Source organism: Podarcis tiliguerta (genome assembly GCF_965153285.1).
Source record: "Podarcis tiliguerta genome assembly, chromosome: 5".
Taxonomy (NCBI): Eukaryota; Metazoa; Chordata; class Lepidosauria; order Squamata; family Lacertidae; genus Podarcis; species Podarcis tiliguerta.
Genome location: NC_139538.1, coordinates 25,148,006 through 25,162,921, shown reverse-complemented (window position 1 = coordinate 25,162,921; position 14,916 = coordinate 25,148,006). Strand labels below are relative to the sequence as shown.

Here is a 14,916-nt window from a genome sequence, read left to right as displayed (position 1 = left end):
TCAGGAGAGAAGAAAGGTTTTGCGCACCCTTAGTTGGAGAGGAAGGAGGGAGTTGCAAGCGAAAGTGGGAACCGCCAGGCACCAATGATCAGCGACGTCGGTCTTTACGTAGCTCCTCCTCCTTCTCCCATTCATCAAGGGGGGGACGGTGTCGTCTTTTCAATTCATTTATCTGCAGGAATGATTGCCGCTATCAGTCTCGCGTTCACCGCCCGGCTGAGGAGGTGAAAGTTTCTCCCCAGGAAGATAAACCGCAAAAGACAATATTGTGCATGATTTGCGCCGTTTTTTTTTTTTTTAACAAAGCAGGGGGAAAAAAGGAAAGTGAAGGGGGAAAAAAGCCCAAGGAGGGGGAAAAGAGACGGAAGGGGGAAAAGAGTGCAAGAACTGGAAGAGAAGAGAAAATTGCTCGCTAGTCCGCTACATTCCTCTAGCCTCTTTTTTTAAATTAAAAAAAAAAACCAGAACTGAAGGAAGTTTAATTTTTGTTTTGCTCCCCCCTCCCCCGTCTGAGCCTGTTTCCTCCTCTCTCTTCACCATTGTTATTCGCGAGCGGAGTCTTCTGAATCCTTCCCCTCCTCCCCACTGAACCCCCCTGAAAAAGTGCAGTCCGAGAGGCGAGAGAGGGGGCGATCGGTTTTTCTGTGCGCGCGCCGATGTCTTTTTTATTCTTATTCTCCAATTTTTGCAGCTTCTAGATTTCTTCCGCGGGCTCTGCCCACCCCTAAGCCCTCACCCACCCTCTCGTTTTGTGTGTGTGCGTGTGTGTGTTTTGGGTGCGCGGATGCCGAAGGGGGAGTTCCTGATGTGGTCGCTTTAGTGGTGAACGTCGCGCGGACTTTTGCAAGAGAAAGAGAGAGAGAGGCTGCTTGGATTGGCGGCGGCGGCGACGGCGGCTCTCTTCCTCGTCGGCTGATCCGGCAGTTTGTTGGCTGCTGCTGCTGTTGCTGCTGCTGCTGCTTACCCCCACTTCTTCCACGTCCTTTCCCCCCCTTTCCTCCTTAATTTATATTTTCTTAAATCTTATTTCATTTTTGCATCACTTTTCCTCGGCGGTTGCTGCCGCAGCTGCCTGAGAGCCGGGAGAAGATGTTGCTGGATGCCGGACCGCAGTACCCCGCCATCGGAGTGACGACCTTCGGCTCCTCTCGCCACCACGCCACGGGCGACGTGACGGAGCGCGAGGTGGGACTGGGCATCAACCCTTTCGCCGACGCCGGGATGGGCGCCTTCAAGCTCAACCCCAGCAGCCACGAGCTGGCCTCGGCCGGCCAGACCGCCTTCACTTCGCAGGCCCCTGGCTACGCGGCCGCGGCGGCGCTGGGGCATCACCACCACCACCCGGGCCACGTCGGCTCGTACTCCAGCGCGGCCGCCTTCAACTCCACGCGGGACTTTCTCTTCCGCAACCGGGGCTTCGGCGAGGCGGCGGCGGCGGCCAGCGCCCAGCACAGCCTCTTCGCCTCGGCGGCCGGCAGCTTCGGCGGACCGCACGGGCACGGCGAGGCGGCGGGCCACCTCCTCTTCCCGGGCCTCCACGAGCAAGCCACCGGCCACGCGTCGCCCAACGTGGTCAACGGGCAGATGCGCCTGGGCTTCTCCGGAGACATGTACGGCCGGCCGGAGCAGTACGGCCAGGTGACGAGCCCGCGCTCCGAACATTACGCTTCGCCGCAGCTGCACGGCTACGGCCACATGAATATGAACATGGCAGCCCACCACGGGCCGGGGGCCTTCTTCCGCTACATGCGCCAGCCCATCAAGCAGGAGCTCATCTGCAAGTGGATCGAGCCCGAGCAGTTGGCCAACCCCAAAAAGTCCTGCAACAAAACTTTCAGCACCATGCACGAGCTGGTGACTCACGTCACCGTGGAGCACGTCGGCGGGCCCGAGCAGTCCAACCACATTTGCTTCTGGGAAGAGTGTCCCAGGGAAGGGAAGCCTTTCAAGGCCAAATACAAACTGGTCAACCACATCCGAGTCCACACGGGGGAGAAACCTTTCCCGTGCCCTTTCCCGGGATGCGGGAAAGTCTTCGCTCGCTCGGAAAATCTCAAGATCCACAAAAGGACGCACACAGGTACGTTCCCAAACCAACCGACCGGGCCGAGCCGCCCGTTGCCTGTTGAAGCGAACTCTGGCGCTTTCCAAGAAGGAGGCAGCTCAAAACAAATCAAAGGGGGGAGGGGGAGGGAGGGGGATTAGGGAATAAATATAGGGGTGGGGGGCTCCTTTCTTAAACAAATCCACACCAAGAGCCGGATTCAGTTCAGCTGGTGAATTAATTGGCACTATAAACCAAACATTGCTTTTCTTTTTCTTTATTTTTTTTAAGTGGGAAAAATCAAATATAAGGTAGGGCTCTAAATGTTTCAGGAAAAAAAGGGGAGATTAGGGTGTGGGGTGGAGGGGAAAAGATGGCAGCGATCTGAATTGTTAAAATTTATTGGTTTTAATTAATTGGTAGTCGAGGGCACTGACTGTCTTACAGTGAGAAATCCTGCTAAATATATGGCTACCTAACCTCAGCTTTCCTTGCTATCTATTTCTCACCCTCTGTAAATATTTAATTATGTGGGGCTATTGTAAGTAATCTGAGCTGTACGAGTTTATGTATTATTGCAAGGAAACGTGGGGGCTGGGAGCGCTGGAATCACTCGCAAATCACCAGCTCCCTGTTCTAATATTTCTTGTGTTGTCTTTTCTTTCTCCCTCTCCTTTTGGAAAAAGAAATCCCACAACCTGTCGTGTGTTTATCTAATTTTTTTTAAAAAAATCTAAAGCTGGCGCTATTGTGATTTGAACAGTTTAATCAGAAGTGTGCAATGCACTGCAAGTTTAATAACTAATACTACTGTGCAGCCGTGGAAGGTTATGTGTACACTACGTAATAAATAAGGAAAGGAAGGGAAGGTAAACAAACGCCAAATTTAGCCATAAAAGTGGCAACAAACCTTCCCCTCCTTCCAAAACTGTGTGCAAATGTAGTCCTTTGCCAGGCGTTCATTTTCTGGTGACATGCCACAGTTCGCTGTTTAAAAGAAAGATAAGAAAAATGGGGAAAGAAAACAGGCTTTGATTTAATTTACTCTTGTTCAGTAACGTGGGGGTTGGAATTGGCTGTAGGTGTTGCTCCATACTATAAAAATCTATGTGCCAGATTTCCAATTAGGTCGACTTTGTTTGTTTTTGTAATAGGTGAAAAACCCTTTAAGTGTGAATTCGAGGGCTGTGACAGGCGCTTCGCCAACAGCAGCGATCGCAAAAAGCATATGCACGTCCACACTTCAGACAAACCTTATCTCTGCAAAATGTGCGATAAGTCCTACACGCACCCGAGCTCCCTCCGAAAACACATGAAGGTAAATGCTAGACGTAGTTTCTCTCTCCCCCCCCCCCTTAAGCTTCTCTTTTCATTGGGATCTGCTTGGGCCGGGTGGCCTTCGCCTCTCTCCTTCCACCATCGACTTTGCACACCGCTATTTACTGGAGGAGGGGGGAGGGGGGAGGGAAATAAACATTTATTCCTTATAAACAGTAGTTTATACAGTAGTGACGCGACGTTCCGGACAGGAAACTGGGAGACGAGCCCGTATTGTTCTGTCACTCTGGAAAGGTTTATTAAAGGAGAAGTGATTACGTTGCTTAAAGGCGTGGAAAGTCTTCGTTTCTGGAGACCCGGGATTCCAGTTCTTTACGCTGTAAATTGTCTCACAATGGATCCCGGTTTGGGCTAGCCTGGGGTTGTGCATTGCTTCAGGGGGAGAATTTAAAGAAAAAGACTCGATGGGGAGTCTGAAGAGACACAGGCAGGCATAGAAACTCTGGGTTTCTTGTTCAAGCCTCCGCTAGGATATCGTTCTTCTTTTGTGTATCCCAGGGCCGTATTTATCTTGCATGGCAGTTCCCTGAAATTAGCTGAGAACAGGCGATCTCGGTGTATAGTTAAGTTAAGAGCTCGGCGTTTCTATGAGCCAACATCCTGATTAGCGAAGCAGTATTTCAAACTTCACGCTTCCCCCGCGCCGCCACCCTCCCCCCACCGTGGCATTTAGAGTTCAATCTGTGAGCTCAGCTCCGTGATTTAGCATGTTGGGCAAGTAAATGGGCCAGATGCATACGTGCATATTGTTTGCATGGGTGTAACAATATTTATATATTTATCTAGCCAGGGGTGGGTGGGTGGGTGTGCACCCAGAGATACACGTATATCTATGTGTGAATCCACACACACTTCAAGCATTTCCCTTTGTTATTCATTTCTGTTTTCTAGGTCCACGAATCGTCCTCCCAGGGGTCTCAGCCTTCTCCCGCTGCCAGTTCAGGCTATGAATCTTCAACCCCCCCAACAATCGTCTCTCCATCCACAGAAAACCAGACCACAAGCTCCTTATCCCCTTCATCGTCAGCAGTCCACCACACGTCCAGCCACAGCACGCTCACGTCAAATTTTAACGAATGGTACGTTTAAACAAACGAACAAACAAATGCAAATCCAACCTATTTAAAAGACTCCAAAAATTAATGAACACTTTGAAAATCGATCTTTTTGTGTGTTTTGATTTTTTTTTTTAATGCTGCCCATAGACCCAGGACCGAATCAAATCAAGAATTCTCTCTCTCTTTCTCTCTCTCTCTCTTTCTATCTATCTCCCTCTCTTCTTCAATTTCTGTTGTTTTGTTTTGGTTTTGTCGTGTTTGGGGCAAAGGCTTGGAAAGCAAATGGTTTTTTTTCTAGAGTGCGTGAGAAGAGCAGGGTTATTGGGCCATCTTGCCGATGTGCAGGGCTTTTTAATGGAACCACTGACTGGAGTTCTTCAACTGCATGTCTCTTTGGGCAGCGCCTTGTTTTCTGTAAATACAGAAATACTAGCTTACAATGTACTGTTTGATTTTGTAAATAGTTATACCACAAGTTGAATAAGGGGATACGTGGAATTGTGGTCTTTGCATATATATGTGGGGGGAGGGGAATAGGGGAGGGGGATAGGGGAGGAGGTTGAAAAGTGGGGGGGAAGGAGGTAGCAAATCATCTATTTGTACTGAATGGCAAGGATGTTCTAGTAAATGTGTACCAAAATGTGAATTACTTTGTATTATTACAGTCTAAACGTCGACCTAACAGAATATTATTGGTATTAATGTGCTTTTTCTTTTGTATAAAGTGCAAACATTTCGTCCCAAAGTCCAGTCTAAGTAGTGCAGTAAAATGTTGTTACACGTCCTGTCAAGAAATTCGTATAGTGCAAGCCTGGATCTGCGTGTCAAACTGTTACATTTGTTTATGTAAAGTGGTATTAAAAAAAAAAAAAGCTATAAACTATAACCTGTCCATTGCTTTTGGCAAATACAACCACATACTGTATATACTTCCTAATTTCCATATTTATCCGCATGTAAAGGTCCGGTTATACATGTTACAGATATTCAATATTTATGGCTAGAAGAATTGGTATGTACAATTTAGTTTACAGAACTGTTTGGTAACATTTCGTACCTTATTAAAGATTCTGAAATCCCATAATCCGTGGTAGGAATCCTTATTGACTAAGCCTGCTGCTCTGCTGCAACTTAGCTAGTTTTCAGGACAGTATACAGACTGGACCAAGAATCCTGCCCCATGACTTCCACTCCTTGTCCTACTGTACTACCATTATGTCATCACTAGACCAGCAACTTTGATATTAATGTGATAAATTGATGTGCCCCTGCTGGCATTTAGGGTAGGATGTAATTAGTATTTATAGAAAACCCTATGAAACAAAAGTTTTAGGCTGCAATATAATTTAAATGACCATTGCTGACTCCTAATAATAACAATAACAACAACTACAGCAGAGTAGCAATAGATTGCTTACGACCATGCAAATCTTGTCAGGGGGAAGAAAAAAGGATGAGGTGTTGCCACAATATCGTAAAATGGATTTGCTACAGTCAGTAATTGCGAAAATAATTCATATGTTTAAATTTGAGAACCTTTTAGGTATCATTTAATCTGAGTCATTTGAAATCACAAGCAAAGTCATTTTTTATTCTTGCAAGGCCTTCTGCGATCCTCACCTCTTACCCCCAAAGCCACACCATTATATTATATTATATTCCTCTGTTTAGATGCTCCGTTCTGTGTTTGCAGTTGGTCTATTTTTTTACTATAATTTTGCCAGAGTTGTTCCTTACAACAGCAGCAAAATAAAACAAACCCAGAGAGGGTGGGAGGGAGTTTATGTAGTTTGATTATCTCTTTTATTTCCCCCCATTTACTTAAGAAATTCGTTCCATTGGCTGGCGGTGATACAGTAAATTTGTAAATGAGAAGACAATATATATTAAAAAAATCTAAATTACTTGTGCTTAATGACTGTGGCAGAACGCCTTTTTCTCTAAATCAGATTGTCTTTCTTGCAGTTTAGTTTGATAGATTTGCAAGCTGTGGTGCTTCCGTTAACTTAGCGACGCTTGTAGGAACCGCTAGGCTTTGTTCCTTGGTGTAGGTTGCATGATCGCCCCATTAAGCAGACAACATATCAACAGACAACACAGATCATGAGCTCTCTGTGTTTGGGATATTATGTCACAGAGTGAATTGCACCTGCTGACCTCTCTTGTAGGCCAAGATGGCATTTTAACAGCTTCTTTTAAAATATAGATATATAGATATTTAGAAGTTCAGCGAGTCAGCCGCAGCATCAACGGCGATGAGGATTTGGGGATAGTGAAGCTGGTTTGGATCCCCAAGTTATCCCAGTTCTTAATACGCATGTCTACTAGCTACTCACTGTATATATTGTCCTGGTATTTATTTATTATTTTGTGCAGGATTTTTGTAAACAGAGTCATGGGGGAAGGAGAAGCTTGTGTTTTGGTGTTTTGCTGGAATGCTTAACTTAAATCTACATAGGCCTCTCTGGACCCTTAGGAAGTAGGGTCTGGGCCGCGGAGGTGTGCTGCGATGTCTTATAGATCTTTTCAGTCGGAAAGAAGCAGTTAAGAAATGGGAGAGCCTGTTTTGTGTTTTTTTTTAAACTTCACTTCCTAGAAAATGTTATTCTAATGAGAAGCTCATTTACCAGCTCTTCCAGTGCAAAGAGCGCCACCTTGCAGGGCCTACAGATACTGAAAGAAGTTCGAGAGAACCATAGAGGCTGAGGCGCAACCCGGAGGAACTGCGGCCAAAGACACGCTGGGTATTCATTTAACCCTAAAGAAATGCAATGATAAAGTTTAGTCGTCTCCAGACCGTTAGCCTTAGCGGGAAAGTAGCAGTTTCAGCGATTTAGTATGCGAGCCTAAATGGAAAAGGAAAGAAGATATAGGGCAATATACAATATTATCTTCCCTTACCCGCCCACCACCAGCATGATTGAAAGGAATCATCGGTTCATTTTTACAAAATCTAGAAGAATCTTAAAAGATAAATGCCATAGCTTCTTTGGGTGTAGATTTTATTCTTCTTCTCCAGTGGTAGTTTGTTTTAGAAATATGTTTTATCTGAACGGATTGCCTAGCTACCAATACCGAGTATTCTGTCATTTTCAAATCAGACTATTTTGAACATCATTAAAACTAAGTTCTATCTATGCTTGAACTTGTATTGTAACACCGCCCCCCCCCGCCAAAAAACCCCCCATAGTAACCCCACGACCTATAAAATAACATGTTTCTTGGAATAACCAGTCAGCCACACATATTTGGTTACACAACTCAGCGATGGGCACTAGAATGTTTTAAAAGTTTAATACATTTAATTACAATATTGCATCTGTCTGGTTTTGAACAGATAAATAGACACGCACTATTTATATGTATGTGTGTGTTTATACACGCGCGCGCGCACACACACTCGCACACACACTCACACATATATGGAGAGAGATCGTGGCTTCTTGTAAGAATGCTTAATTAACTCTTTTACTGAATAAATCAATACCTGGCGAAGATCATTATTATTATTATTATTATTTTAAAAAATACTTGACAAGAATGCTATTAAGAAGAGAGGTTGCATTAAATGGCCTTTTAAACTCCAACCCAGTCTCTCATTGTGCGGGTACTTTTAATGTCTGCTTCGTGAGATGTATATTTCATACTTTTCTTCATGGGCTATTAGGTATGGAAAGACGTGAACGCTGGCTGAGAAATATGAATTGTTAGAGTCTATTTAGCAGAAACTCCAGACAATGCAGAAGCGGGCTTGTGGGGCATGGAGAGCCGCGCGTTTGGATTATTGAGGCAGCAGCCTGTAGCTCAGATGATGTTGTTTTATTCCCAGACTCCGCGTCATCTTCCAAAGGATGTAAGATTTCTGTACGCCAATGCGGAACCTTTGAAGACCACCCAGAAACACTGTCCAAAATGTGTGGATATGATTATGTTCGTGCGGGTTTTATAGGCACACACACAAACCGCAGGTAGACTTCACTGGCTGCAATCCTGTGTACATTTACTTGGGAGTAACACCCATTTAACTCAGTATAATTTACAGACGAGTAAACACGCAATAGACAAGATCATACTTTTATCATGCTTGCAGAAGCTGTCTGCAACCTGAAGTTTTCATAAATATTTACGTTTTAAACTATTTTTTCCAATGCTATCAATCACCCTCCCATACTTTCTGTAAATAGAAAATAGGAGCCCGTACTTGCGAGATAGGGGATGTAATCAAAAGCAGACTTTGAAGTAAAAACCACTGGTGTCAATACGATTGACTTCTGAGTATACATGGTTCTGTTAAATCTTAAAATGGAGCTTTTTAAGAAGGAGCTACATTCGGAATAAAAGGGTTTGTAGCGCAAGATCACGTGGAATTTCGACAGTAGTAGAGTGGCCAATCTGTTGCATGCTTTACAACAGGAATAATTTTGTTTACAAACGAAAAACATAAACTACAATTCTCTCTTGTTGTTTAAAAAAGAAATTTGCTTTGCTCGAGAGCATATTTATACCCCAATCCTAAATAATGCAGACTCTCGGTTTCCGCCTGACATTCCACTGAAACGATCAGAAAACGAAATTCCATTTTGAATTATTGATTTCTCACGGAAATCTGACTGAGATTCCCATTCATTTCCCTGTAAAATTCAATTGAATCTACTTCCAAGTAACTGTTTAGGATAGGAGTCTAAGGGCAGGAGAGGGACGAGGCAAATGAGAGGGCAAGCTGGCCTACAATGTGAGCTCTCAAAGGGAGGCGGGATGGTAAAGCAGAGATAGAATAGTTCTAAATAATAAACTTGACGCATGATTTTCTTTGAAGTTAGTATGACAACCCCCCGAAAATCTATATGGGAAGATCTATATTTCTGGCAGAGGAGTGGTAGCTGGCGTCTTTTTGTCGAAAAAGGGAATACGGTTGTATTTAAAGGAACTGAGCGCAAGAAATGGACGGGCACTTTTACGCTTTTTCTACTTCATATACCTCCGTATACCTACACTATCCACCTATAACCGCATTAGTGCCCTGTTCGGTGTATTTATTTACTTGGCTGTGTTTATGTAGCCTTTATGCGCACATTAATAGACTTAACCTGCTCGAATGACGTAAGAATAAAAAGATACTGACCATTCACCAGTTACAAAGAGTTAAAGAGAGTCAGATAACATTTTCGAGAAGAAAGCAAAATAAGGCTATGAAGGTTTTGATGGCGAGTTGTGGACAAAGGGTGTTTGCAGAAATTAGATTTTTTTTTAATTTAAAGTAGGCAGAGGACAATTTATATATCACTCAGAAATCCTGACAAACCCCCCCCCCTTTTTTTACACCTGCTGAGATTCCTTTACATGGGTTTTCGATAGGGCCTCCTAGTTATGGTTTCCCCTGTTTATATAAAACTTTTGTTTGGGAGCTAAAAATATACCAGATACGTACATACCTGTTATCTAATGTGCATCTAATGGACAACTATATGGCATAGCTGTAAATTTCATGCATACTGGTTCAAATCACATATCCCTGCTTGTTTTGCATTTGGTAACTTCGCATTTTAATTAATTTTTATTTGGCTTTCCTCCCACATTGCCTTTGATGCTTTTTTGTGTGGTCTTACCGTAGTACACTCTCCCCCTCCCCCTCTTTACTCTGTCTATCCACCACAGACACACAGACACACACACACACACACACACACATTCCTCACTCTTAGACGTTTGCTACTTATTCCACTTGTTAACTTAAGTGTGTGTACATGTATGATTATAAAAAGACCAATATAATAAAATAAAGAAATGCTTACTTCTCTATTCATTTTAGAAAATAAATAGGATGTGCGCACGCACGCACGCACGCACACATGCGCGCACACACACATTATGCTTCTTGTGTACAATTGTAATATGCCCATTTCTTAATTTTATTATGTATATCTAAATCTATCTTTTCAATCTGTCTCCTACACAGTATGTAACACAGTACATAAGCACTAGATGGTCAGGATATAAGTCTTTGTATAAAATAATAAACAAATAATAAACAATTCCAAAATAATAAGTCAATTCAATCTTTAAACCCACCCTTCCCATTCTAGGTTTTGTAAGTCAGGCCTGCTTCATCCTCGATTAACAAGAAACAGGATCATGTGAAACCAGAGGGCTATTTTTACCGTGCAGCTGGAAGCTGTCATCAATTGGTAACATTTATTTCAGCCTTAGAATGATAGTACAAAATAGCATGAAGTTTCCAGATGACACCCCTATTGGAGGCAGTGTTTTTGAAGAATAATAAATCAAATTAACTACCCAATCATGCTGGCTTCTCCAAGATAATGTGTGTGTGTACACACGTTATCCTGGGAGAGTCTGTATTTATATATGTGTAGTGTGTGATAATCTTGCTTGCTAGGGCACGATCCGGCAAAAATAAAGCACTTTGAAGTCACATTTATTTCAGTGGGAGTATGAAGCATGGGTTTATGCCACTTCCCTTGCAAGCAATGTGCTTAATATTGTTATGCATAACAATTATTTAAATATGGATTATAAAAGACAGACGTATTCAAATATATACCTGTACTTGTTTATGTTTGCGAATGTCCTTTTACGACCACCCCTTTTTTTTGACAATACTTTTAATGATATTTATTATGTGTCACCCAATTCGGTTATTTCTCATGTGGGTGCGTTTTAAACCGTTACAATTAAAAAAGGCAAAGGGCAACGACAGAGAAATAGGGAGGGGAAAATAAATAAACAAATAAATAAATCGCATCAAACACACACACACATCCCTCGCCACACAAAAAAACAAACAAACCACTGTAAGGCCACGTGGTTTCTTTCCGATACTGCCTCTTTCACGAAAAGCGAATCTGGGGATTTGGAGATAGGTAACGTATTCTGCTTTGCTTTTTGTTAAGGAGAGTTCCTGGAAAACAAGAAAAGACCACGTTTTTAGAAGCTTCGCTGTGCTTTCTGGCTACATCGGAGCTGCCAGCGGTCTCTAAAAGAGTTTTCCAATGCCACACATGAAACAGGCTGCTCTCTTTAAGAACACACAACGCTTGGCGTTAGATGTAGACTCGACGCGCATGCGCCTTCCTCAAGCTCGGGCACAGCTTCCACGTGCTGTTGCATATTTATAACTCTCAGCACTTCCTAAACTGTCTAGAGAAGGTAACCACACAGAGCCTAAATCATCGGGAAACCGTTGGCGAGGCTCCCAAAATAGTTTGGTAGGGGAATATGCACGTGTTTGTTTTCAGGCATCTATGGTTTAAGCAATATCGTAATACAACAAGGCACAGAAGGTTCATAAACCTTGACAGATAAACAACAAACATTGTAACACCCCCCCACCCGGAAAAAAAACCGCGAGAGGCTCTATAAGGCGTCGGCAGCAATAGCAGCAGCAACAAGACCATTCTCAAGGAGAATTCTGCGATCGCAGCCACTCCATGAACAATCATTCCACATCGGTTGAACCAGGAAGCCCTAGAGTTGCCACGCAGTACTGTTTCTGAAAGAAAACTTTATTTCTTACTCTCCTCACGACCCCATATATCCACATCACATAATGTTATCAAATGCTGTTTATTCCACGGTTAGGTGGGCCCAACCACGCCTCTCGAATAAATCTTTCCTAAGGCCCCAGCGGTGGCTTTTTCGCTACAGAGTGAGACCCTAACGCTTAGCTCTGGCTTGTCTGTCAAATATCCTCCAGTCTGTCCCTCCTCCCTTTCTCCCAAGCCTCTACACGTCGGACGAGCACAACCTATCGCGTTTAATGAATCCTTTAGCTGGACTCCTCAGCACTCATAATTTTCAGATGAGATGTCTGCCTAGGCCAAAGGCTTTCTCTGGTCCTGGGTGCTGACCAGAAAACCCACACATTCTCTCCGCCATTCCATCTACACCGGGGCGTAATTTACTTCTAGATCTTGTCCTACTCTTTTGGAATTAAAAGATAAACAGCGTGAAATATGACTGGAACCTCGGACCTGAAAGTGCAGTGATTTCAGTTGGCCTAACTTTCTAGGTAAATGTGTCATTTACAACTATTTAACGTGTGTAAAATGAGAATAGAGCCACCCTAATAGGCCAAGAGGGAGAAAAAGCCGCATAAATAAAAATTACTTTCTTTTTAAAAGAAGCTATTGTTTTCTAGCCCATTGTCATAATGAGGAAATCACACACCAGGTACGCAGCAGTGACTGCTCGAGCTATGTTTAGCCAGCCTTACAACTCGGTCAAAGCTCTAGGATTTCACCCTTCAGCGTGCCATTAAAGTCTGTAAGAGGGCACTGACTTAATGCTTAGCGGTACTTAAGCCTCTCTGAGTTATAGGTGGGACTAAAGGCGTGTAAAATAGATGGCACCTCATACAAGGCAATGGAACCTCACTCGGAATCAGCTTTGTCTCTCTCTCCCCCCCCCCCCCAATATAGACACACACACACGAAATCACCAATTGTCGATGACAATTTCCTCTCATCCAGTTCACCTCAAGGTGACATCAGGTTCAGACTAGAGACTCATTTTCAAAGTTAGTGGCTGGGCTATTATGGGTGGAGTGAAAAGGCTACATGAATAGCATTTGACCACATCTCATTTGTGGACACTCTCTCTTCCTCCTCCCATATTTCTTGCCCCCTCCTCCCGAAATAAAGGATCTGCCATTATCAAGGTTATTTCGCCCTAAAAACAGCAACAAAATAAACAAATCAATTCGGCGTTCCATTTCAGACCCCTGACATCTAAGCACTGTATGTGACAAGGAAATAACTCTGAGCCTGCAAATAGGAATACAGTAAAAGCTTAAATCTACTGTCTCGACTCCAATATCATTTACAACCATTTGTTTACACCAGGTTGGAATTTAAAACTAGAGACTTTTTTTTTAAAAAAAATGTAGACTTCAACGACCGCAAGTGTTTGTCGCAGTCCTACAACCCTGCGCCCACAGAGCATATTTTAGGCAGGGTAACGTAAGAGATTTTGGTGACTTTTAAAAAGAGGATTGAAGTATATAGAGAACCACACGCGCGCACACCTTGATCACGTGTCCAGTCAATGTCTGTGTAAACAGATGGATTCGTTTCGTTCAAAACGTGGGTGGAGAAACGTCCGCCCCCATAACTGTTGATCATCTTCCTTTTTATCTTCCTTATTTAAGATCACTGCATTCTAAAAACACTGTTGCAAGGTTGCTTTGTTTACGCACATTAAATTAGCCTATTAATCTATACTTCATAGATCCAGTTAAACCCCGGTTTCTTCTTCCAAAATAAAGATGTTTAGATACTTTTTTTTCTTGGGGGGGATATTAAAATGCTAGGGTAACAGAGAATAAAATGCAGAAACACAGAACAAGATCCATAGTTTGATGTTTAGACCCTTCCCTTTCAAACTATCTAGCCTATTTTAGTATCTCTTTCATTCTTTTTGCCAATAATTAACAAGTACCCCCCCAAAAAAACCCCTACACTAGCCTGGAGCTTTGTTTGAAGGCTGTTTTGTTTACAAAATAATATTTATTGTCAGGAGATTTCCCCCTCCCGCCACATCTCTTACCTCCGGAGCGTTTACACTTTTCGCTTAGCTGGAGGGAATGTGGAACTGAGATTTGGCCCTGGATATAATCTCCCCGTCTCTTTCCCTCTCCCTCTCTCTCCCTCTCCCTCTTTCTGTATAGATCTGGCACGGCTTTGCTCTCTTAACTCCCAGATCTTTGTTTCGGTGGTGGCGGCCAGAAAGAGCAAGAGAGCGCTGTGCTCTCAACTTCCCTCTGGCTTCCTTTAAAAACAACAACACACAAGTCCTCTTCCAACTTTTCCTCCAGTTATTCACTTCTCAACCCTACTGACAGCATTTGCCGAAAATCTACACGCCAGCTTTGGTAAGTGATGCGTTGCTCCATTGCAAAATGGCACTGCTCGGATAGCCTCTGCGCGCGCGTGTGTGTGTGTGTGTGTGACGTGTGGAAGAGAGAGAGAGAGAGAGAGAGAGAGAGAGAGAGAGAGAGAGTGTATGTTTTGTTTTGTTTGCGAGCAGCGTTGCCCAAGTACTTTCACATCAAACAGGACAGAGTTAAACTATTGTGGCGTTTGAAATCGCAACAGGAACAAGCATGATCACTATCTGTTGGCTCGGACAGACTTTATGGCACGAAAACTGAATCTACCCAGCAACTTTTTGTTGCTGGTATTGTTTTTGCTGGAGCTACTTTGAGGAGATCGAGGCCATGATATTTACATTTTTTAATACCAGGGCGTAATAACAAAGCTGTCACGGGGCTCTGAGATAATTCATTTAGGATTTAAGGGCAATTTAATATTATTATTAATGTTATTAATATTAATCACACTAGCACTAGTATTGTTGGAAATAATGCACCTAAAATATCCTTTAGCAATTTAAATGATATCTGCATAGAGCGTTTTCCAGCCTCCTCCAAATACACGTTTTCACATGAACTTAAACTAT

The 14,916-nt window shown here is 43.3% G+C and overlaps 1 protein-coding gene across 1 annotated transcript; it reads left to right on the top strand.

Moving 5' to 3' along the window:
* The first annotated feature begins 167 nt into the window (after nt 1-167).
* ZIC1 (Zic family member 1) lies at nt 168-5,524 on the top strand. Its single transcript, XM_083442862.1, has 3 exons — nt 168-2,080; nt 3,199-3,362; nt 4,274-5,524. Exons 1-3 carry the CDS (start codon nt 1,090-1,092, stop codon nt 4,469-4,471), a joined length of 1,353 nt encoding a protein of 450 aa, XP_083298988.1. The 5' UTR covers nt 168-1,089; the 3' UTR covers nt 4,472-5,524.
* Nucleotides 5,525-14,916: the final 9,392 nt, after the last annotated feature.